The sequence below is a fragment of the Myotis nattereri genome (genome assembly GCF_964212035.1).
Source record: "Myotis nattereri genome assembly, chromosome: 4".
Taxonomy (NCBI): Eukaryota; Metazoa; Chordata; class Mammalia; order Chiroptera; family Vespertilionidae; genus Myotis; species Myotis nattereri.
In genome coordinates, this window is record NC_138079.1 from 3,425,368 (window position 1) to 3,448,857 (window position 23,490).

General features: G+C 46.8%; 1 protein-coding gene across 1 annotated transcript in view; it reads right to left on the reverse strand.

Moving 5' to 3' along the window:
- PARP8 (poly(ADP-ribose) polymerase family member 8) overlaps positions 1–23,490 on the reverse strand; it is a gene marked incomplete at its 5' end in the record, with an annotated part of 131,230 nt that overhangs the window by 43,637 nt on the left and 64,103 nt on the right. Inside the window, 7 exons of the mRNA XM_081088878.1 lie at positions 908–998; positions 1,500–1,560; positions 8,930–9,024; positions 10,491–10,568; positions 12,129–12,199; positions 12,819–12,908; positions 21,048–21,085. Coding sequence (XP_080945004.1) covers positions 908–998; positions 1,500–1,560; positions 8,930–9,024; positions 10,491–10,568; positions 12,129–12,199; positions 12,819–12,908; positions 21,048–21,085 — 524 coding nt within the window. The remainder of the gene's footprint in view (positions 1–907; positions 999–1,499; positions 1,561–8,929; positions 9,025–10,490; positions 10,569–12,128; positions 12,200–12,818; positions 12,909–21,047; positions 21,086–23,490) is intronic.

Here is a 23,490-nt window from a genome sequence, read left to right on the forward strand (position 1 = left end):
GGGGTCGCGACCCACAGGTTGAGAACCGCTGGGCTACCGGAAGCCCCACCCCCATGAAGAATCACCCACAAGGTAGACTCTCCAGTCAGAAGCCCCAGCTGAGCTCCGCGGGGACACCTGCGACAATTGCTACGTATCTGAAAGGCCGGCATCCTGAGCATCCAGCCTAGTGGAGCCTTGAATGACAGGGGCCTCACCCACCATCTATCTGACTGCAAACCCTGGGGGACTCCAAGCAGGGGCTGCCCCGCTGAACCCTGAAGAATGGTGAGAGGAGCTGTTTTAAGCCACTACGTTTGCAGTGGTTTGTTAGGCAGCAGCAGAGAACTGGTGTGTGTGTGTGTGTGTGTGTGTGTGTGTGTGTGTGTGTGCAGGTGCGCCTAAGTTAGTAGGCGGGGAAAAAGGAATTTAATCCAGTAAGTCTCCCAAAGATTTATAGCAGGGCCCTTTGTCGTACACAGCTGTCAGCTGAGAAACAGCAAAGTCATCGGTTAAGGGACCACAGTACAAAAACTATTATGATGATCTCCATTTTCGAAACCAGAAATATGTTACACTGAGGCTGAGTTCATCAGGATTCAGAGGTGAGAGAAACGTACATTAACATTAAATCTCAGGATCAGAGACAGAATTTGAGCTTCTCCTATACGCAAAGTTCTCTTTTCGGTACTAATGTGCTTATTTCACAGACGCTTGTCAACTTCTGAAATCTATAGAACTAAATGGTACATGCTTCTCTTTCTAGTAGTCACATTGGCAGTAAACCATCTTTGTCAGGATGCAAGTGTACTTAAATGTCATTATCAAGATAGCTGCAATTACTCTCAGAATTACCAAATGCACCGTCATCTTGTTCAATGCACAACGCACAACTAAATACTCAAAATAATAGAGAAATAAAGTCAACCTGGGCCATTTAAATACTGTGTAAGTGAGCAGTGTAGTCGGACAATTATAGGTTCTGTTCGAATCACTTCCCAAGCCACAGCAATCTCCTCCTGTGCAAATAAATATATTTTAAAGATGAATTAGTCGTCTTGTAGAGCCTAGATGTATTTTCCCAATTAAAAAATATTTTTAAGTTATTTTGAAGAAATGCATAAATCATTAAGGCCTACAAATAATCGTAAAACCTACGGTTTGTGAAAAGAAAACCAACGTACTTTTAATCTTTGCCTTTTCACATGAAAATAAAAATGAAAACTTAAGAAATACTGAAGTACTGTACTAAGAGACTGCAAATTTCAGAGGATATTTAAAAACCAACACAAATATATATATATATATATATATATATATATATATATACACACACACACACACACACACACATACATATATATAAAATCTGTTTCTTCAACCAGTCATAGCATTTTTTCATAAATCGCTCTGAAAAAGCCAATTCATTACTAATAGCATTATAGCAAAAATTAGATTTCCTCCCATAAAAATAAGCATTTTTTAAAGGTAGCGGTCACATTGCATGAATTGATACTTACATCAAGAAAGCTGACATCGACATGCAGATCAATATCTACGTCGTCAATGGCTCCATACTCCCTGGAAGCAGAGATTAACGTCAATATTTTCAATTTCCTTAAAAGACGGGGTGTCCTAGGTTATTTTATATTAAAAAATTAATCATGAGCTCTTGTCCCTGAGGTCCAGAGAGCTCGGACATGCCTGTGGACCTGAATTAACTGACTCCATGTGGTTGGACCACCTCTCCTAGACCTACTGGATCCATCTAGACAACTTTCCACCTTTGGCCACCGGAACGTGCGTGTGTCAATCCAAGAGCTGTTTGGTTCACAGGTTCGAATGGCCCTGTTCTCTGGAGCAAGTTAAAGCCTTCCCACCTGGCTCTCTCTCTCACTGTGCCCCCTAAGAGCGCAGATCTGCTCCTAGGGACAGAAAGGAGTTTCGGACAGGTGGGGGTGGGGGTGGGGGGGGAGTTTACTGCCCCAGTAGTAACGTGTCTAGGAACTTTCCTTCCGTGTTAGACACCAGTGGCTCTGAAACCGGTCGAGGTGTCTGCCATGTCACTGTCACTGTTCTCACGGGCAGCTCTGAAAGTCTGACACATCAACATTAAAACAAGTAACAACAGGGATGTGCCACACACTAAGATGTTATGAAGACCAACTTTTTTCCAGCCCAGGGAGAGACACAAGCCAGCGTATTTTTTAAGTTAACAAAAGAGTATAGAAACAATGGTTTTTCTATTCCCCGTATATACTATTCTCTACGTTTTATATTTTTATAAAATTCTGGTTACACATGCTGCACCCAGTAAGGGAGCCAGCTATAAAGAGAGCAGAAATGACAGAAGTTAATGGTCAGGTCCTCGTGAGCGCTTTGGGCCAGAACTGCTCTCAGGACCTCACACGCACGCGATCACATGCACTCACTCACAGAGGCACGAACCGCGGCCCAAGTGATGGGGCCGGCCAGCCCCCCTCACTCCGCACGGAGCTGGGACTTGAATACGTGTGTCCTACTCATGTATGCAGGTGCTTCATCAGCTCAATATTCAATCAACTACCTTTTGTGTTGGAAACCAGGTGGGTCAGTAGGGGAGGATCCTATTAGGGCCTCACCATCGCCTTCCCACAAGCATCCCACGACCGTCCTCATTTGCAGATGAGAACACTGAGCCTGAGGGAGGGACAAACTGCCAAAGGGCAGGTAAGAAGTCAGCGGAGGCCTTAGATGCACCTCTGCCGAACCCATGGGCACAGACAATGGTGTGGTGAAGGCCTGGGAGGGGTGGGAGCGAGGTGGAGGGGTCAGTGGGGGAAAGGGGGACACCTCTAATACTTTCAACAATAAACTTTTTTAAATGTCAGTGGGAAAGCCAGGTACTGAGCTCGTGCCCAATCTCAGCACTGCTGAGCACAGTACCCGGTACATAGTTAAGTACGCGATGAAAATGCCGTGTATCACACGTACATCCGGGTAACGCTGATAGAGCACAGCACTGCGGCGCTGTCACAGGATTCGGAGAAAGCGTTTTTAATGACTAATGGTTCATGGAATTCAATGAATGACAGAGTCCAGGCAGTCTTTTCACTTTTGAGGCGTAGGACACACTGCAGCATTTTACGTATAATAACTTAGCCTCTCCGCTTCCTGCAGGCTCCCCTTAAAAATATATGCAAACACTGCGCACGTTTTCATTATTTAAAAAACTGAACTTTTCATTCTTTCCTAGTAATCCCTTTAAAGGTTAAAAGAAAGGCTAACAATTATTCACGCAGCGATTTTTAAAAATAGCATGGGTCACAACATCTGTGTTTTTCAGAGCAAGAGCCTTTATAACCATATGCAAATTCAGATATAAAAATATGCCAATTTAGCTATGAAATTAGACAGAAACGAAGACAAGGCTAAGGTGCATGTGCATGAACCATTCTTTGTGCCTCTTGTTCTGGGTTCAGCAAACTTTCCTGGAAAAGCCAGATGGTAACTCTTCCAGGCGTCCAGGCCACACAGACTCGCTGCCACGCATTCCTCTTGCTGGCCGTGTGGGTCCGCCCCACACCCCTTTAAAAAAGCGCCCACCATTTGTAGCTCAGGGGCTGTCAGGCAGGGCCCGCAGCCAGTGGCCATGATGTTCTGACCCTGACCTCCGGCACGTTCTTCGTAAACACAGGAAGTGAATATGCACAGTGAGGCGTGAGAGGGCGCCCAGAGATGTGATGAGGGGCACAGACTGCCGAGGCCTTTCCAAGGCTCTCCTGCGGGGGAGGGAGCCGGGACCACAGCCATCCCCCAATCACAGCGGCGCCCACTCCCACCTGGAAAACGTACGTGACAGCAGAAATCAGGGGGAGATGAATACTGAAGAATAAGAAAACACTTAACAAATAGCACACACTGACGCAGTTTTTTACAACTGCCCGTTACTAACAAAGTGGATATGAAAGTATTTCCTATCCTGCGGGAAATGTTCAAATATACTACTTACGGAGCAAGTGGAGCGCCAAAAAGCATGGGAACTAAAATAGCTTTTAATAACAAAACACAAATAGGAAAACCAATAAAGTAAGAAGAGTACGTATATATCAATTGTAAGTCATGGGTAAAATTTACTTTAAAAATGTGTTATGTATTTTCTAAAAACGTGTACTTTTTCTGATTACAAAGGTCAGAGGCTCATTATATTAGATGAGAAATAGAAAAACAAAGAAAAAGGAACTTGTAACACCACCATTCAGAGATCGCCCTTCTGCTTCTGTCTCACTCCCTTCTCTCCCACATGCTCTATGTCATATAACACGCAGACTACATTAAGGGTAACACACTATGTCATATAACACATAGACTATATTAAGAGTAACACACTATGTCATATAACTCAGAGACTATATTAAGGGTAACATACTATATCATATAACACGCACAATATATTAAGGGCAACATACTATATCATATAACATACAATATATTAAGGGCAACATACTATGTCATACAACATATAAGGGTAACATACTATATCATATAACATAAAATATACTGAGGGTAACATGCTATATCATACAACATATATATACAAATATTAAGGGTAATATAACATGGAAAGATTTTTGTCCTGCTCTTTCACTTCTTCTATGAGTGTCGTTTCTATATTGTGGAGTATTTTCCTAAACCGCTCTGAATTTACATTTAAATGGCTCTATTTGTATAAATAAAATTGAATAATACATCATTAGGTTGCTTTCCATTCTTTTTTTACACTAAAAATATTGACAAATAGCTCCCTGGATAAAAATCTGCACGCATCTGTCTTCTCCCAGAATGATTTCCAGGACTATTGAGCAAAACAAATGGTCTGACTATACTTGGGAGTCTTGCGCTACATACAGTGTTTAATTGCTGTTTCAAGGGGTTACCACACTTTATAATGAAATCAGCCAGGTTTTCACACGGACCCTTCCCCACAGCCCCATCATCGAAAGGCATTTTCTCTCCTGGCCCATCTTTGCCAGGTGCGCAGGGAAGAATAAATTCTGCGTGGACTTATTGCTGATGGCAGGCCTGGGATGCTGAGAGGCAGACAGGGGTAAACCAGAAAGAAAGACCTGGAAGGACCCGACCCACAGTCCTTCTCGTCGTAGAGAGATGTCCAGACGCTGCCACAGACGTTTATCCTGAAGAAATGAATCGGAAGGCGCATACGGCCTTTTCACAACCTTTCCCATGCAAACATTAAAGCATTCCTTTTATTTCTTAAAAGTCAGTATCCCCCCAATTCCTAACACTACCAATTTCTTACAAAAAAAAAAAAAAAAAAAAGAAGAAGAAGAAGAAGAACTAAAGGTTCCCAGGCCCTCCATCCGCGCAGCAGAGCAGGCGGGGTGTTAAGGCGGGCGTTAGGGGTTCGCCATTAACTGGACGCTGCAGGTGCCGGCCCCAGGCCTCCCCTGGTTTCCAGGCCTCACTTCAGAGCATCACCAGGGGGGCGCCGCGCTGCCCTGCTCTCCGAGGCCAGCGATCCCCGTCCCCTGCGGGAGCGCAGAGGGGGTGCCGTCGGTCCCGAGGCCGCCGGTCACCAGCCGCTCTGCATCCAAGTCGCTTCCGGAGCCTCGCACACAGCTGACCTGTGACACCAGGGGCCTGACTGTCTGAAGGCCGGCGTGGGCTCACGGGGGCCCACAGCACCTGGTGCGCGCCCGCCTTTATCCCCGGGGAGGGTGACGGCAGGAGGGCAGAACACGTGTGCAGACGAGGGGGACACAGGAGGACCCGCTGCGCCCTGTCATCTGGAACTCGGGGCCAAGAGGACCTGCCCGCGGGTCTGTGACCCAGCGCCACGTCCAGGCTGCCCCCTGACGCCGGGCGTTCAGTGGCCTATTGATCCAAGAACAGGGTGAGAGAGTAGGCTGATGGTTGTTTGGATGGAAAATACGACAATAAGGACTAAATAGCAACGCAGGAATAAAGCGTGTGTCACATGCTCACACTGTAAGCCTCCTTTGCCCACCGTGCATGTGGAACGTATTTTTCTATGAACGTGTGTTTTTGAGGGCACTTTGTGGTAGAATTCTTGCCCACTCATTCTCCTTTTCCTGGAACTGAGGGGAGGTGCCAAGTCACAGAGCACAGCGCACTGTATATGGGGTGCGAGCCTGAAACCTCGCGGGCAAATGATCAGGATCCCTTTCCTCCCGGCCCATGGGAATGCCGAGGCTTGTAAGTCCTTCCTTCCTAAGGGTATTGATCACGTTGCTCTCAGTCGGCACGAAGCGAGGTTTTTTATATAAGTACATGCGTATGCGGTAAATTCACTGAAAAACACGAAACGTCCTCATTCTGTCTGTAGCAGGGCTCCCGGGGAGGCCTGTGCGGGCTGGTCTCGGGTTAATCACGTTCACACGGACCTTGGTCCCACAGGAGCCGAGTCAGGGCTGTCACCCGCTCACGAGGGTGACTCCGCACAACCAGCGCTGCTAGGGACACGGCTGGGTGGGGCAGAGAGAGCCGACTCTCAGAGATGCATCCTCCGGCGCTTTTCCTGTCCCCCCTTCACCCTGTCCCGACGGGTCCGCCTCCATGGAGGCGGCTGGCGCTTACAGGGAACTCAGAAGTGCTCAGCTGCTCCTCATTAGATGTCGCATTAAAACAAAAGACACCAAATAGCCTATTATGCGTATTGAGGTACTTTAGCTCTTCAAACTCCATTAAGTTCTTATAAACCTCAATTAAGTGAAAGAACAGCTCATTAGAACAGCCTGTGTTCAATAGACTCCGAACCTCGCAAGGAAGATGGGCCCAGACCTGAGGCCTGACCCTCCCCTTCCCACGGGTCCAGCCCTCAGTGTCTGGGACCAGACGGTACATCCCTTCTCATCTGAGCAAATCACACTCGTCCTGCGGAGTCCCCTGCACGTCATCAGGCCTCTGGGAGGCTGTTTATTCTGGAAACACCCTCTGAGCTGGAGAGAATCTAGAGGAAATCTGGAGCAGGTGAGAACAGGGCCTGCATTCATGGAGATGTGAATGGGATCAAAATGGATAAGAGACATAAGCAAGGGGGGAGGGGGGATTAAGCACAACCATTTATGACTTCATTTAAATAAAGTTCCAAATACTTATCTAATTTCAACAGCTGATACAGTATCCATAATCTCATCAATAACGGGAAATACTGATAGAGACTACCCTAGGTGTTTCATAAATGCTGCGGAAAGAAGACACAAACAACACCATCTGTGTGTGACAGTATAACCGAGGTCTAGGCAGCGTGGAAATCAGGTGTTCTCAGAGGTTCTGACCTACGAAAGCAGTCAACACAGGCCAAGGTCATCCTCCAACAAGACCGCATGCTTCAAAGGAGCACGCTGAAGTCCCTGCCGTCTCGTTTGGTTAATCCCCGGCTTTTTCCTTTCAGTGGGGGAGGGGGTTATGTTCCTGCAATTAGAGTTTTAAGCTTTCAAGCAAAGTTCAACTGACGTTAAGAGATTAGCCATTGTTTTGGACGACCTGATAGTTCCTACTGCCTCCTTCGCTTACTCACCCTGAAACTCACAGAACAGCCCTCCCCGGAGCCACGGGAGGGAGCAGCAGGGAAACGATCGCAGCTCATTTGCTAAAACTTGGACAGTTGTAAAGATCTGCTTTTCCCATATAGTCACTCTCGCTCCATTTCGGCTTCCGGGGCCTCAGGAGGCGGGAGGGAGGGTCTGGGGGTACGGCCCCAGCTCCGCGGCTGCAGGGGGCCTGGGCTTCCGCCTCTGCAGTTCAGGCGAAGCATTTGGAATTCGGGAGCAGCTGCAGCTGCTGCACCTCCCCATGGAAAGCGCTCGTTCGATCTCAAAACCTGCTGTGTCCGGGGAAGAGAATGGAACCAGGGCACAGAGGCGGCCACTGAGAACCGCCCAGCACCCACAGCCCGAGTTCCAGACAGGCCCACGCTACACCAAATGCCAGGATGCAAGCAGGACTGAAATCCAACCAGAACACAGCAAACACCAAAAGCAGGCATCGCTCCAGCACCCACAGAATTCAGTCTCGAGGGGAGGAGGTAAAGCCAAACCTTGCAGGCATGAGAAGGACAGGGAGTGAGGGCCGAGCCCAGTGCGATGGGAGCGCCCAGGAGGCTCCAGGCAGAGCTGCGTGCTGGCAGGGGCCCGAGTGAACACTATAGCGGGGCTGAGAGGGAAAACGGCTGTGCAAATGGCCGGAGTCAAGTGGAAGAAGTGTGGCTGGACCGATTCAGGTTCAGGGGGGAAAGGCCGGGGAGGCCTGGAGCCCACGGGCCTGGGAGACGAGCCTTTGGGCAAAGACCCGGAACCTGCAGCCGTCGAGCTGGCTCGTGGGAGGCACCCCCAGGGTGTACAGGGGGGTCTTCTCACATCAAGGAGAGAAAAGAGAGGCCAAGAAGGAGGGTGGGCTCTTGTGAATGATGAAAACGAATAAACGCGGTCCACAAATGTATCACCAAAGAATATATTAGTGACCGCAGAATAAAATGCCTACCCTTCAGATAAACACTGTGCATGTTTAGGAGGGTTTTCCCTTCCTGGTTGTGAGGGGCCAGGTAGCAGAGTCCGGTGCGATGTGGTTACCAGTGGGCATGCGTTATTCCCTTGTATCGTTCGCACGGAAGTGTTATGGTAACGGCACGGGCCCAGCTGGCCCAATCTATCGTCGGAACTGACTGACATGACTTAAGACTGAGGTTTTATCAAAACTAGCTCTCCTAAAGAATTTGAATGCAGTCGATGTAATCTTAAACTACGTACAAAAAACGCACAACTCATATAGGCACGAAGATGCCATCCTGTACACGCAGGAACACGCTAGAATCTCCCCAATATGTTCCAATATCATTGAGCCCAAGAACACGTCCGCTGAGATAACTCCCACAGAGGCCCCCCGCCTGACCGAACGGGTGTCGCTCTCACTCCCCGCGGCGTCGGTTTACCTGAGAGAAACCGCGTGCGGCCCGTAGATCTCCCGGACCGCCGACAGGTCGGCCTCGAGCTGCGGGTGCTTGTGCAGCTCCCCGTCGTAGTTCACCTGCGGGGAGGGGGTCAGAGGGGCCAGGTGAGGACGCGTGTCAACAAAACCCACCCGAGCCGTCCACCCCTTGGGCAGCTCTGGGGGTGGCCCTTCCTCTGTCACCGTCGCTTACACATACAGGTAATTCGGCCGCACATCCTCTGAAGCTCTTAGGCTCACATACGTCTAGGGCAGTGCTCGGCAAACTCAATATTAGTCAACAGAGCCAAATATCAACAGTACAATGACTGAAATTTCTTTTGAGAGCCAAATTTTTTAAACTTAAACTATATAGGTAGGTACATGGTTATTAACTTAATTAGGGTACTCCTAAGGCTTAGGAAGAGCCACACTCAAGGGGCCAAAGAGCCGCATGTGGCTCGCGAGCCGCAGTTTGCCGACCACGGGTCTAGGGTAATTTACTGTGCTCAAAGGTCAAATTAGCCTACTCTGACCTGAAGAAAGTGCAAATGTTCAAAGGGCTGAAGCGAGTGTCTGGCAGGTGATCTGAAAAGCGCCTAGACGGGACTTCTAGACTGAAGAAGGCGTGCCCTTCCCCGGCACGGAGCCGTGTGGCAGATGTGGGCCGGGAGGAATGGTCTTGCCCAGCGTCAGTGCGACAGGGTCAGAGAGCAGCTCTGCTGGGAAGGCAAGCCTGTGAGCAGACGCTACCTCACCTGCGTCCCATCTCCGCTGCCTGGCAGGGGCCTCGTGGACAAACTGCTGATTGTTCCTCCTGCATGACGAGCTGACCTGCATTCCTTCGTGTAGTAACAACACTGGCTTTAAAGCGCCTTTTTAACACGTTACCGTCTCACTATTCTATCCAAGTTCTGAAGCCGACTGATGGAGAAGTTGACAGAAACAGAACGAGCCACCTTATACAGCCGTGTCCTAACCCTGACCGCCCCGTGAAAATTCTGACATTCTCCTGGAACAACAGAACGAGGCTTTTATCTATGCGCCTAGGTGGCCGTGCCATTTCCATGTCCGTACGTTATGAGCTTTCTTCCTAAGTTTTCAACAAGCACTGGACTTCCGTGTTAGAGAAAAAGGAAGACAAGGGATGCAAATGCTGGGGTGCTCAACCCTTAGGGCCATCGATTTCTACAAAGGCTAATCCTCTTCTACCTAAAACTGCCAGCCCATGCTTTGTTAGAGCTGTCATCGTCTCAAAATACAGACCGAGCACCGTGTGCTTAAGAACCGTAAGTCAAAAGCATAAGGAAGTGCTGTGTGTAAAGTCACAATCGAGAAGTAAGACAGTGTCAAGGTCAATGAACGAAGACCGTCGAAGAACGGCCAGAGCCACCTTAGCTTCTGAAAAGTGTCGGACAGGAGAACGCGACGAGCCGTACGGATGCCCTCGTCAGCCGCAGACCCTGAAGGCCACGCGGGCCTCGCGGAGCGCAGGCACAGACGTCCACAGGGCACGGGCGGAATCGCTACGTGGAGAGCGGGTGCCGGGGACCCCGGGCGCCTACCTGTCCTCCATAATAGAACTCCTCAGAGTCGTTATCCCCTTCCGAGTCTTCTTCCACTGCACTATTCTGTCTCGACTCCTTAAAAGAATAGAGCAAGAAGACAATTTATTTCAGTGGTCAGACGAGTTTGCCTCCTGAAAAGAAAGTAGCAAGTGGCCATAGCAGGTGGGTCTCTGCACGTCCCCCGGATTTTACATGAGAACATTCTTAGTGCGTATGAGCCAAGAACACAACAGACAGGAGGAGATGGGAGTACACGAAGCTCTATGCACATGTTCTTCTAAAGCTCTACTTTGCTTATCCTGATGTGTACAACTTAATGTGTTGCGTCTATACAAGAAACTATATATAAGCAATTACAACTCTGAATTTGTTCTGATAAAGCAGCTGACGAGCTCATGCTGATTCAATTTTTTAAGTTTTATTTTTCAATTACAGTTTGCATTCGGTATTATTTTGTATTGCTTTCATTTGCACTGATTCAATATTTTTATTAAAAAGGTTCTCAGCATTATTATCGCAGGCGGTCCTCACTCCCACTGCCAACTCTACACAATGGTGTGAAAGAGAAGACGCTTTGAATCCAATAATTAAAAAATCAAATTATGAAAATAAATACGAATCACATTATAAAAAAGACCTTTCAGAATACAGAAACTGCTTTCAATTTCAGATGCAAAAGGATATTTAATTAAATTTGCTTGAACTTAAAGGTTGAGTTTCTAATTAACTAACCCACAACTGTAACGTGTCCAAAGTACAAACAATGGAAATTCATCTGAATGAACTCACGGTTACCAATAGTTATTATCCCTATTCCCAGCTCCGTTAAAATAATAAGAAGGAAGGTGGCTTCCTTCAGACATAAGAGTCTATTAACCCAATGTCTTAGAATCACCCCTGAATCTCCAGGCCAAATTTCAAACTCTTTAGGAAAACAAAAAACCTGGGAACGAGCACCTGGGTTTGACGAAATGCTCCGGCTTGTGGTGTTAGCCACCGTATGGCTAACGCAGTGGTGCGCAGGGTGGAGAGGGACGGACAGGATGAACCCGACAACTTCAAAAGCGTTGTGCTGAGTGCATAGTTTAAAAGCCAAGAACCGATGGCTCCACTGCACTCAGATTGTCTGTTTAACGCCCCAGTATTCACAGCCTCAGGTAACATTCTCGAAGGGTGAGTTTGTTGTTCGCTGCTGTTAACACTGGCGAGAGTAACAGGAAGCCCGTACCCACACTCTCTGCTACTTCAGCTCAAGAGTCACTTTCACCCGTGGACCATGTGCAGTCCTTGAAGGAGGGGAGAGTCCTCGTCAAGTTCGTCGCTGGTGGGAGTGGAAATCGTGCCATATCCCCAGAAAAAGAGTTTTTTGAGACTCATACAGGAGGAGTGGTTTCTATTTGCATGGAATTAAATCCCTGAGGTTCCTAAGTCCCATTCCCCTCTGTCCAGCCGTAAACTAAGTTCATTTAGGCCATTCCCCTTCCCACACAGTAAGTCCCGAAGACCCGGGGCTTGAGCTTCATTCACTATTTGCAACCTTAACCTAAATAACAATGATGATGCTGACTACAAATACACAGCAAATTTAAAATAAATTTTATGTTTTAAAATAAATACAAAATATAATTTACATACCTCCCCATTTTCCTTCTGTAATTTGGATTTTATGGATAAGCAACAGTTAATGTCATTTGTTTTCCTTAATTCTGAAAGTTATAAATTAAAAAAATCATTTTAGTTTTTAGTATACTATTAACACACATTCATAAATTTCAGCATAAAAATACCTCTTAGGTGATTCCTTTGCAAGAAGATTCTGAAATTACATTATGTTGGGGCGTTACATAATAACAAGCTATTCTGATTTTTCATTGCTCATAAAAATATGGTCAAAGTAAAATGCCACTATACAGATGCTTTCAGTTCTCTCTCTCTCTCTCTCTCTCTCTCTATATATATATATATATATATATATATACACACATATATATATCATGTGATCTACAATGCCTCAAGTATGCTTGTTAAATAAATATTCAGTTTGTCTAGCAGTGTCATTATGCATGAAAACATTTTCAAAAGAACAAATATCAACATGACACCGTTAAGCAAGACTTTTTTAAAGTACTATAAATGTATGCACTTAAACAACTGTCAAAAAACAAACTAAAGCGCTTGAGATAGAAAATTTGGATGGAGAACCAGATTTCTAAATGCTAAAGATTTACTATCTGTTACATGGGCTCAAGGAAACCAAAACACAAAGCTACCTAATAACCAAATAAATATTAACCTAAGATAAAAAAAATAGTGCATTCCTATTACCTGTTGCTATTCGGTGAAAAATTACTGGAATTGGCTCTGTAGTAACTAACACATCTTCATCATTTTCTGAACTTGACACGTAGGTGTTGTCTGCAAAGAAGTATAGACAATTAAAGGCATAGTAACTTGAAAAAGTACATCCTTTATAAAAGTATAAAGTTATACCCATGTCACCTCTAACACTCATGCGGCACACACTATTGTTCTAATAAGTCAGAAAATAAGTAAATTGCCAATGAATGTGTAAACTCATTGTGAATGGCACCTCCTGGGGAAATACAGACTTTGGGACAGACACTGCCCACATACACATCTAAAATGGCCCATCTGTGGCAACGAAGCATTAGGATGCAACAGGTTGCCCCAACTCACTGAGCAGGGGCCTTCCCGGTGCCACTCTCTGCGCAGGAAGCAGAGCGGAGGGAGGAAGTTCACCAGGACCCCAGGTGCCCCCAAAAGACTCCACATTACGTCACTACGAGTCTGAGACAAAGCTTCTGTTGTAAACCAGATCCCTCGTGTCACTCTAACATGTGTATTGTTTCTTTTCCTTAGTTTTTATTTTTCAACGACGGTTTATTTTCGTATTGCTTTGTACTGGCTTCAGCTGTACAGCATAGTGGTTAGGCAATCACATGCTTTACGAAAATAAGGTACGTCCTTGAATTGGGACGAAATCTCCCAATTCTTCCTCCACAAATTAACTTCATCTGAATAGTACAACACAAGTTAAATGCACAGGACACTTCACTACTCCACGGGTCTCTGCTTCTTATGCATTTTTTGTTTCCTCTGGGAAAATATTTTTTATAAATTTAGGACTTTTCCCTGATAAATCCTGATTTTCAAGTACATGCTAATACAACCGAGCACAGAGCTGTTTATCCTACTTTGCTCACTGACGATCACAGGACATACGCGAGACAGCTATTTAACAGACACGTTATCAATTCAGTAATAATGGCCCCATACTACGCTGAATGACGTATAAAATATGTGAGTAATAAGTATAAAAATAGAGGTGTGGAATACCCCTTACACAATCAATAGAAGCCTGTATGAATTTCTGCGAGGGGACTGGCAATATGACGGCTGTCTAGAAACACAATCAAAGATCTCCAGCCAAGTTTTCATAATATTGTGTCAGTGCCGCGAGAACGTGATTTTTAGTTGACAGATATCTAAGTCATCGCTTTCTCTCCAAAGAAACATCTGGACTGTTTTTAGACCCTGAGCAGCGAGGAAAGATAGGATAGTCCCACGTACTCACAGCCCAGCCACCCAAGACTCAGCAGACATGAGGCTGAGACGGTTATTCAGAAAGGAGAGAGGCAACCTGCGTGCGGGCGGATTAGATGTGAAACCAAAACGGTTTGCCTCGCTACTTCGATTTGTTTTCAAGACAAATGCTGCCTTATTTCATTTTCACGCAGCATCATGTGAGTTTCCTGTTTCACAAGTGGAACCACAGACTAAGGAACAGATTCGACACAAATCTGTTTTTTCTCCTCATTAGTTGAGACCGCTTATCTGGAGTCTCTTCTGCCCAGAATCTTGGGCTTTCAGGAAAGGATGCAAAGAGTCCTCCATTCAAGCCAGTGTTTAAATTTCTTTAACCCTCGTGAAGAGTCCTACTGACTCAAAGCTAGCTGCCTCTGAATAGACTTAACTAGTTCTTCCCTGTGCACAGCGGACTCCTTGCAGCAAACTCGTGGAGAAAAGGAGAACGGAAAGGACGCATTAAGGCAACGGAAGGAACCACTGAGCAGCGACCAGGGGAGACACAGAGCCATCCGAGAGGCGGGCACAGCCACCGGCAATATCTCAAAGTTGCAGAGAGGAGGTGTGCCTAAAGCAGTGGTCGGCAAACTGTGGCTTGTGAGCCACATGCAGCTCTTTGGCCCCTTGAGTGTGGCTCTTCCACAAAATACCACGTGCGGGTGCACATGTACAGTGCGATTGGAACTTCGTGGCCCATGCACAGAAGTCGGTATTTTGTGGAAGAGCCACACTCAAGGGGCCGAAGAGCCACATGTGGCTTGCGAGCTGCAGTTTGCCGACCACTGGCCTAAAGCATCAAAAGGCAAGTAAATCACAACTTTGTTTCATAAAACGGGGACATAAGGATGGAACGGCTTATGCAAAGTGTTGTCACTGGAAGGCAGTCAGATTTGACCCAAGAAAATACAGTTTGGTCCTGGCCGGTGTGGCTCAGTTGGTTGAGCCAGTCCCGGGCACTGAAAGGTCACTGGTTGATTCCCAGTCAGGGCACATGCCCAGGTTGTGGGTTCGGTACCCAGAATGGGTGTGTGGGAAACAACCAATTGATGATTCTCTCACATCCATGTTTCCCGCTCTCTCTCTCTGTCTCTCCTTCCCTCCCTTATCCCTTCCTCTCCCTCTCCCTTCTTTTCTTGCTAAAATCAATAAAGACATATTTTTTTTAAAAGAAAATAGAATGCAGTTTAATGAACACACACTGCATCATGCTGAAGGACAGGATGACGTATTAAACATATCGTTTCCTAAGAGACTGTCACCGGTTTGTATGTGGGGTAGTATGTAGGCACTAAAACACTTTTGAATTCTGGTTTTGGCTTCACTTACGCAAACCAACCACGTGTTCAGGTTCCACGACAATAGATATTAAATCGCCTTTGCAATACAATAGGCCAGCTCACAAACGCACGCCCAAGTCAGAAGCAGACAAAGCCCCTCAAGCCCAGGCCTGGCTTCCGTCTGCCTGTGCCACGGCGGCCAGGTGGCACAGAGGACAGGCTCCGGGGCACGGAGCCCGTGTCCTCTTGTGGCTGTTTAGATGTGACCTCTAATCCTCCTCACACCGTGTGACATCTGTCACACTGTCTTCATCTTGTTCAGACGTGGAAACGTGGGATGTAAAAGGGTGAGGGAGCGCTCAAGGCAACAGAATGGGTCAGTGGCAGAGGAGAACGATTCCCAACTCAAACCCCTTCCCGGGAATTCTCCCACATGACTTGAGACCTGCCAGCTGTTTTATCTTAAAACTGTTGTTGAGAACCGTGAGGTTCTGTGATGTGAACATGCTGAGGACCGTGAGGTTCTGTGATGTGTACGTGCTGAGGTCCGTGAGGTTCTGTGATGTGTACGTGCTGAGGTCCGTGAGGTTCTGTGATGTGTACGTGCTCAGGTCCATGAGGTTCTGTGATGTGTACGTGCTGAGGACCGTGAGGTTCTGTGATGTGTACGTGCTGAGGACCGTGAGGTTCTGTGATGTGTACGTGCTCAGGTCCATGAGGTTCTGTGATGTGTACGTGCTGAGGTCCGTGGGGTTCTGTGATGTGTACGTGCTGAGGTCCGTGGGGTTCTGTGATGTGTACGTGCTGAGGTCCGTGAGGTTCTGTGATGTGTACGTGCTGAGGTCCGTGAGGTTCTGTGATGTGTACGTGCTGAGGTCCGTGAGGTTCTGTGATGTGTGCGTGCTGAGGACCGTGAGGTTCTGTGATGTGTGCGTGCTGAGGACCGTGAGGTTCTGTGATGTGTGCGTGCTGAGGACCGTGAGGTTCTGTGATGTGTACGTGCTGAGGTCCGTGGGGTTCTGTGATGTGTACGTGCTGAGGTCCGTGGGGTTCTGTGATGTGTACGTGCTGAGGTCCGTGAGGTTCTGTGATGTGTACGTGCTGAGGTCCGTGAGGTTCTGTGATGTGTACGTGCTCAGGTCCATGAGGTTCTGTGATGTGTGCGTGCTCAGGTCCATGAGGTACTGTGATATGTACGTGCTCAGGTCCATGAGGTTCTGTGATGTGTATGTGCTCAGGTCCTATAGATCCTTGTGAAAGGCTGTTGGGAGTAGGACCATTTTCTCTTCCCTTCCCCCCAGACCACGCGAGCATGACCGGGATGTACGCAGATGAGTGGAAGCTATGGAAAAGGATCACTTAAACGGTTGCTTTCATTTTATTCCAACTGCAGCATCATTAGGCCAAGTCATTCCATTATTCATCCCTATGTGATTTAAGAGAAATAATTCTAAATGAAATTACACTGTTGTTATAATATGGATATTTCCCCTGAATATAAGATGTAACATTCAGGTCAACCCCCAAGCCAAACAATGATTATCCCTCCTATTTATTCATGTTTTTTAGCTTGATCAAAACCCAAGTTTCTTAAACAGGTGTAACTGCTGTAACAAAATCTGCATGTGTATGTGCGAGGCCAGTGTATTTTGATGCAAACAAGATGATGCTGGACAATGTATTGTCCCTCTTTTAAAGATGAGGAAACCAAGGCTCAGAGAAATTAACTTGCTCAAATTATGTAAGTAATTAAAATAGTAATACTACAGTTAGTAGTGGTGAAACTGACTGAATCCAAAAATCAATGCTTTATCTTTTAGTAGCAAATATTGTCCCTCAGCGATTGCAATACCCTGAGGAACATGTAAAAGGGACAAAAGAATCCATCAGCCTGGAGGGGGGCGGGGGTGATGAGAAAGAGTCTGGTGTTCTGCTACAGCAAACCCACCACCCAGGACTGACATTAACCTTTAAAACACAAGCGACAATGCAGACTCCACGGAGGAGGACAGCGAGCCAGAAGGCTGCTCCAGTCCTTCCCTGTATTGTGAAGAACCAGCATAGCATTTAGTGTTCCACTCATTTACATGCGATTATGTACACCTAAGCCTCAGCCAAGACCCTCCTCAAGGTTCACTTTCTCTAAACTATGAAAGGAGTTTCAAACATAGCACAGGTTACTTAATATATTAATATCATAAAATGACAAGTCTGTTCCTAAAGAACACACAGGGTTGCATAACCCTGAATGGGAAGGATTCTGTGGACACATTTCCACGGGGCAAAGAAAATTCCCTATTTTTACACTTCGATGACGAGCTAATCATTGAACCAGATAACCCAGGAAAAGGTGGGGAAAGCCGGAGGGAAATTAGGAGAAGAATTGGTCAAAGGGGGGGAAAAGACGAGAACAAACATAAAACAAGAGAAAGGAGAAATAAATGGAGAGAAGAGGAAGGCTTTAGATGGATAGGCTGCATGCTAACAATCTTCTTGCTAAAAAATCTGGACATTTCACCAATACAGTAGGCTTTCGAGAACATGTGTTAAAAAATGACCAAGAAAGAGAAAAACAGAACAGATCAGTGATCGGTCATGGCAGACAAATAAGACAACTGCCCTAGCACCATCCTTCAAAGGGTACCAGCCTCAGAAAGATTTGCTTGCAAGTCCTAGCAAATGCCAAAAAAGGTTTATTTCCTTTATCAATTCAAAGTCTTTAATAACAAACTACGTGACAAAATGCACATAATTCTTATAGATCCATATTAAGATATCTGCTAATATAACTTGTCATCTTGTTATTCAAAGCAGAAAGCATATAGGATCTCTCAATAAATGACAAACCAGAAGTTGATAAAAATTTAATACTAAAAAAAAAAAAAAAAAAAAAAAAGCTTGGTAAATGAGGAAAGGAACACTTCCTTTTCTGAAAGAAAGCAATTGCAAGCATGCTCCCTAATTTTAAGAAGAAGGGTAAAGCTGCCAACATTCACATCTATTATTAAAAATAATTCTGGATGTTCTAGCCAGAGCAGAAGGAGAAAAAAATACAAATATGGGTAGTGGAAAGGAAAGGCAAACATATAAATTTTAAATAATGTTATCTATCTGAGAAATCAAGCACATTAACTGTACTCATAATGAAAATCAATGTAGATTAAAATTTAATGATTGGGAAAATATGACCATACTGATATGCATTTTAAAGAAAGCTCCGTGGAAATATCACGACTAATTCTCCAGTACTGATGGGACTCAGAGCTTAATTATAGACTTGGTTTTACCACCAAACAGCACGTCCTTGGGAAACACTACTGAACTTCACCCAGCACATTTCTTCAAGTATAAAATGTCCTGATAGTTCTGTCTCTACAAAGACTGACATTTCGAGTCAATTCAATTACGTGTATGAAAATATTTGACATTCGGTGTACTGGCTGCGTGACCCAATTCAAATTTCCACCCAGAACACACTGATCCCTCCCATTCGTGGGCTTTATACAGTTTTTCTTTTTATAAATGAAATGAAATTCACTACAAACTGCCCCAAGGAAAACAAATTCAATTTTTAAAAAGCACACATGAAAATCAATGCTTTATTTTTTTAATTTCAATTTTTCTATATTGTATTTCCAATATTGTGTTTCCAATACTCTATAGTGGGGTTCCATTTGGCGAGAAAAAGAGAAATACCTCTTGGCCACAAGAGGGAGCTAAACATTTGGGTCCCTTGATTTACGGAAGGCCTCTTTCACATTTCCTACGCGACAGAAGACTTCCCTGTCTCCAACTTGCGACTTGATTTGTGGCATCATTTCTATCCCTTGAAATAAGGTCCTGCACTGCTCATGGCTGCCTCAGATGAGAAGCACAATAATTACAATATTTACAACCAACAGTGGGGCTTTTATTTTCCTAACATGCTTAGCGAACATTGAGCATCAAAAACATTCTATATCTGTGTAAATAAGGGCTGATTACAAAATCATCTACAAAAAAAATATTTTTTCTTTATAAATATATCTTCTCTTGGTTCTTCCACTAAAATCTTCCCAGAATACTTTTTATACGACTATTAAAAAACGGGCATATCTTTAATAATAAGTAATCCCCCCCCCTTGTAAAAATTGTACAACAGATAAAATACTATGCTCAAAACATGGAGATCATACCAAACAAAAGGTAATAAATAAAGTATCTCCTGCTCTCAGAAAGGAGTTTATGATTTACAACATTTTAAAAGGTGACTTTGATCTTACAAGATTAAAAGTCAAAATGCATACTGCAAACCGCCACAGCAAACACATAGCTTAAATACCAAGGAAATGAGTTTTACAACATCCTCATACACATTATAAACGAATTATTTTTTTAAAACACTCAAAGTACACATAATCAAAGTCACTTATATCAATCTGGTCATTTTATACTGAAAAATGTGATCCCAATCACACAGAGTCTGTGAATAAAATGGCTAGGTGTGAGAAGGAATTGGAATTTTGTTTCCAATTTATGACCCTGACAGATCACCACAGTGACTTTGTTAAGCATTTGATTGAACTCAGTAAGAATACGGAAGTGAGATATACACAGGGTGGGGGAAAAGCAGGTGGACAGTTCTGAGTATGCAAAACATGGAGTTTATGCTTGTATTCTTATTTATTAAGTATTGCATCATTTTCCATACAAACTGTACACCTACTTTTGCTCCACGCTGTATACGTGAAACACAGGCAGTTAAAATGGGCTATTCTTTGCATTAGATTCTTGCATTACACCCTTTTCACTGGGGTAAACGAATCCAGTCATGTGATCTACACCAAGTCAACAGTGCTTGCTTCTGCTCCTGTTCAAGATAACAGTCTGGGTACCATTCGTGAGAAGCATCTTGTTGACATCTCCCAGTTATTGTGATGTGAATGTCAGCACTTGCACCTCGGGCTCTGCTGAGCTTACAGGGAGCCTGGAGAATCGGCTGCCCTACAAGGAAGATGCTCGTTTGCTTTATTGAAATGTGGGTCTGCAGGGCTCTTACAACCTGTCTCCGGGGACGAGCATGTGGGGGCCCGGTCACGTGTTTCAGGACAGTGAGGGCAGCTATGCCTATGGACAATGCCTACTGCAGGGCATCGCCGGCTCTGGATTATTGGGTTCAAACCCCAGTTCTTCCTTCACTACATGGTCATCGTTCATCTGCAAAAGGGGGAAATGATGGGAACAGTCACGTAGCAGCGCTGGGAGAACTGTTTATGTATCTACTCAGTAGAGAGATGAAGAAAGGTTTATTATTTTTAGCTACTACTACTATTTTAGCTGTTACATTTTTGTCCATTATTTTTACATTATGAAAAGTCAAATGATGTTCCAAAACCAACAACTAAACCAGGTCTTAAAACGTTTAATTGCAAGGAGGTAAACATTGAGGCTGACGCTATCACAGGGCCCAGCACCCTCCTTCTCATGGGGAAACTATCTGGACTCCAAACTGCATCCCAGGATAGGATGTGCACCTCACAGGCATCGGCAGGCTTCTTCTGTCTGTACGTCGCCCCTGCCAACGCTCCCCCCTAAGTACAGTGATATACAGTTTACGTCTCCAGGAGAAAGAAATACACAGAGAATCATGACATAAGCATTTGTGACGAGAATTAAAAGGAGAAAACCATACCTGGGTAGTCTTCAGACACATGTACTGAATAGGACACACTGTTAAAACAAGAAAAGAGAAACAAGGTCAAGTTACTGCTATGGAAGAAATGCTTTCCTATATAATAAAAGCCTAATATGCTGAGTGTCTGGTCATCTGGGTGTCCGTTCAACCAATCAAAGTGTAATATGCTAATGATATGCTAAGGCCTCTCAACCACTTGCTATGACGTGTACTGATCACCAAGGGCAGACAGTCGACTGGTCGACCAGGTGCTATGATGTGCACTGACCACCAGGGGGCAGACGCTCCAACTGGTAGGTTAGCTTGCTGCTGGGGTCTGGCCGATAAGGACTGAGCAAGACGGGCCGGACACGCCCTGGGGCCCTCCCGCAGTCCCTACCCGGCTGGCCCTCCCCCGCCCCAATCGTGCACCCGTGGGGTCCCTTGGCCTGGCCTGTGCCCTCTCACAATCCAGGCTGAGGGCCACCCCCATCCCCGCCGCCGCCAAGTGCACAAATTTTGTGTACTGGGCCTCTAGTTACAAAATAAAAACCAAACCCACACACCCATTCATTTACATAGATACAAGTCTATACGATAACATGCAAAACAGACCAGAAATCCCCACATTAAATCGCTCAATTCATCAAGAAGCACTTCTTGGTAACTTGCTATGAGTCAGACACGAGTTAAGGCCAAACAGGACTTAAGTGGAAAAAAAATCAGGAAAATGCCTTTGAATGATTGCTTCGGAGGAAACAAAGATGATGAAACAGGATGACGATGGTAGACAAAGGAAAGACAGTACCTTTTAAAAAAAATTTTTATTTTAAAATAGGTTCACACGAAGTTGTAGGTAGCACAGGGAGGGCGCACGCTCTTTCCACCCAATCCCCGCACTGATCGCATCCGCGGACCCACAGGACAGCAGCAAAGGCAGGAGCAGGTGACAGCTCCACGTCCTCTTAGCACCCCCACCGCCAATCAAGATGCAGACTATCCGACCCACATTTCCCTCGTCCGCTCACCTCAGTCCCTGCACCCACATCCTCCAGCCGACGCTCCATCTCTGTAACTTTGCGATTCCAAGGAGATTCTATAAATGGAACCCGGAGTACGAAGCATGACAATATTTTAAGATTTGGGATTTTTGGAAAAATGACTGAGCCTGGCACTATTTAGAATACACTGGAGAAGGATCGGAGGAGGAGGCCGGTGCAGTAAAACATGAGCCCTGTCCGTGGGGAGGTTTGTGAGGGGGAGGAGGAGGCAACACCAAAAGGCAGACATTGCCCACCCCCCTCCCCTCTCCCCTATAACCCCCCTCCCCACCTCCCTTCTCCCCCTAAGCCCCCCACCCCACCAGCCTAACCACCCCCCCTCCGCCCAGGGCCCAGCGCAGGGCGTCCTGGCCCGAATCCCACACCAAGAACCCAGAACACAACCACGTCACTGCAGCCTCAGACAGGCTGCCCCAGGGGAGTCGTTTTCCCATGATTCCGTCCTCACGCAGGGGCCTGGGCTGCGCAGAACGAAGTCATGGCGAAGGCGGCCCTCAGCATCCCGGGTGACGGCAGCGGGGCCCCTGCCAGGCCACACGGCACCAGTGAGCCAGTGCCGGCAGCCCAGCCTCCCACCCGCCAGCGGCCGCTTCCTGTTTCCCCAGGCCCGTCTCCATCCGGTGGCAGCCTCACTGGGGGAGCCGCTGCGGTGGGAGCCACGGCCGCAGGGGCCGGGTGCCAGCTCCGGCCTCACTAGCCCGGGGGCCTGGGGAAGTGATCTCTCTCAGCCTCCTGCAGTAAAACTGCAGGATCCAGACCCGCCTCCCAGGCCTGCCGGGAGGACTGATCGGCTAACAGGTGTCGGGCCGCAGGACGACACTAGACACGCGGGCGCCGGTGCCAGACACACGGTGCAGACGCCGGGCACGCGGGCGCCGGTGCCAGACACACGGTGCAGACGCCGGGCACGCGGGCGCCGGTGCCAGACACACGGTGCAGACGCCGGGCACACGGGTGCAGGAGCCAGACACACGGGCGCAGACGCCGGGCACGCGGGTGCAGGTGCCAGACACACGGGCGCAGACGCCAGGCACGCGGGTGCAGGTGCCAGACACACGGGCGCAGACGCCAGGCACACGGGTGCAGGAGCCAGACACACAGTGCAGACGCCGGGCACGCGGGCGCAGACGCCAGGCACATGGGCGCAGACGCCAGGCACATGGGTGCAGGTGCCAGACACACGGGCGCAGGTGCCAGACACACGGGCGCAGACGCCGGGCACACGGGTGCAGACGCCGGGCACACGGGTGCAGGTGCCAGACACACGGGCGCAGACGCCGGGCACGCGGGCGCAGGTGCCTCGTCCTCGGCAGCTCCCAGGACCCGCGTGAGAACGTGCAGGACAGAAGTTCCGCGTGAACGAGGGCGCCCGGGGAGCCCAATGGTCTCAGGATCACAAT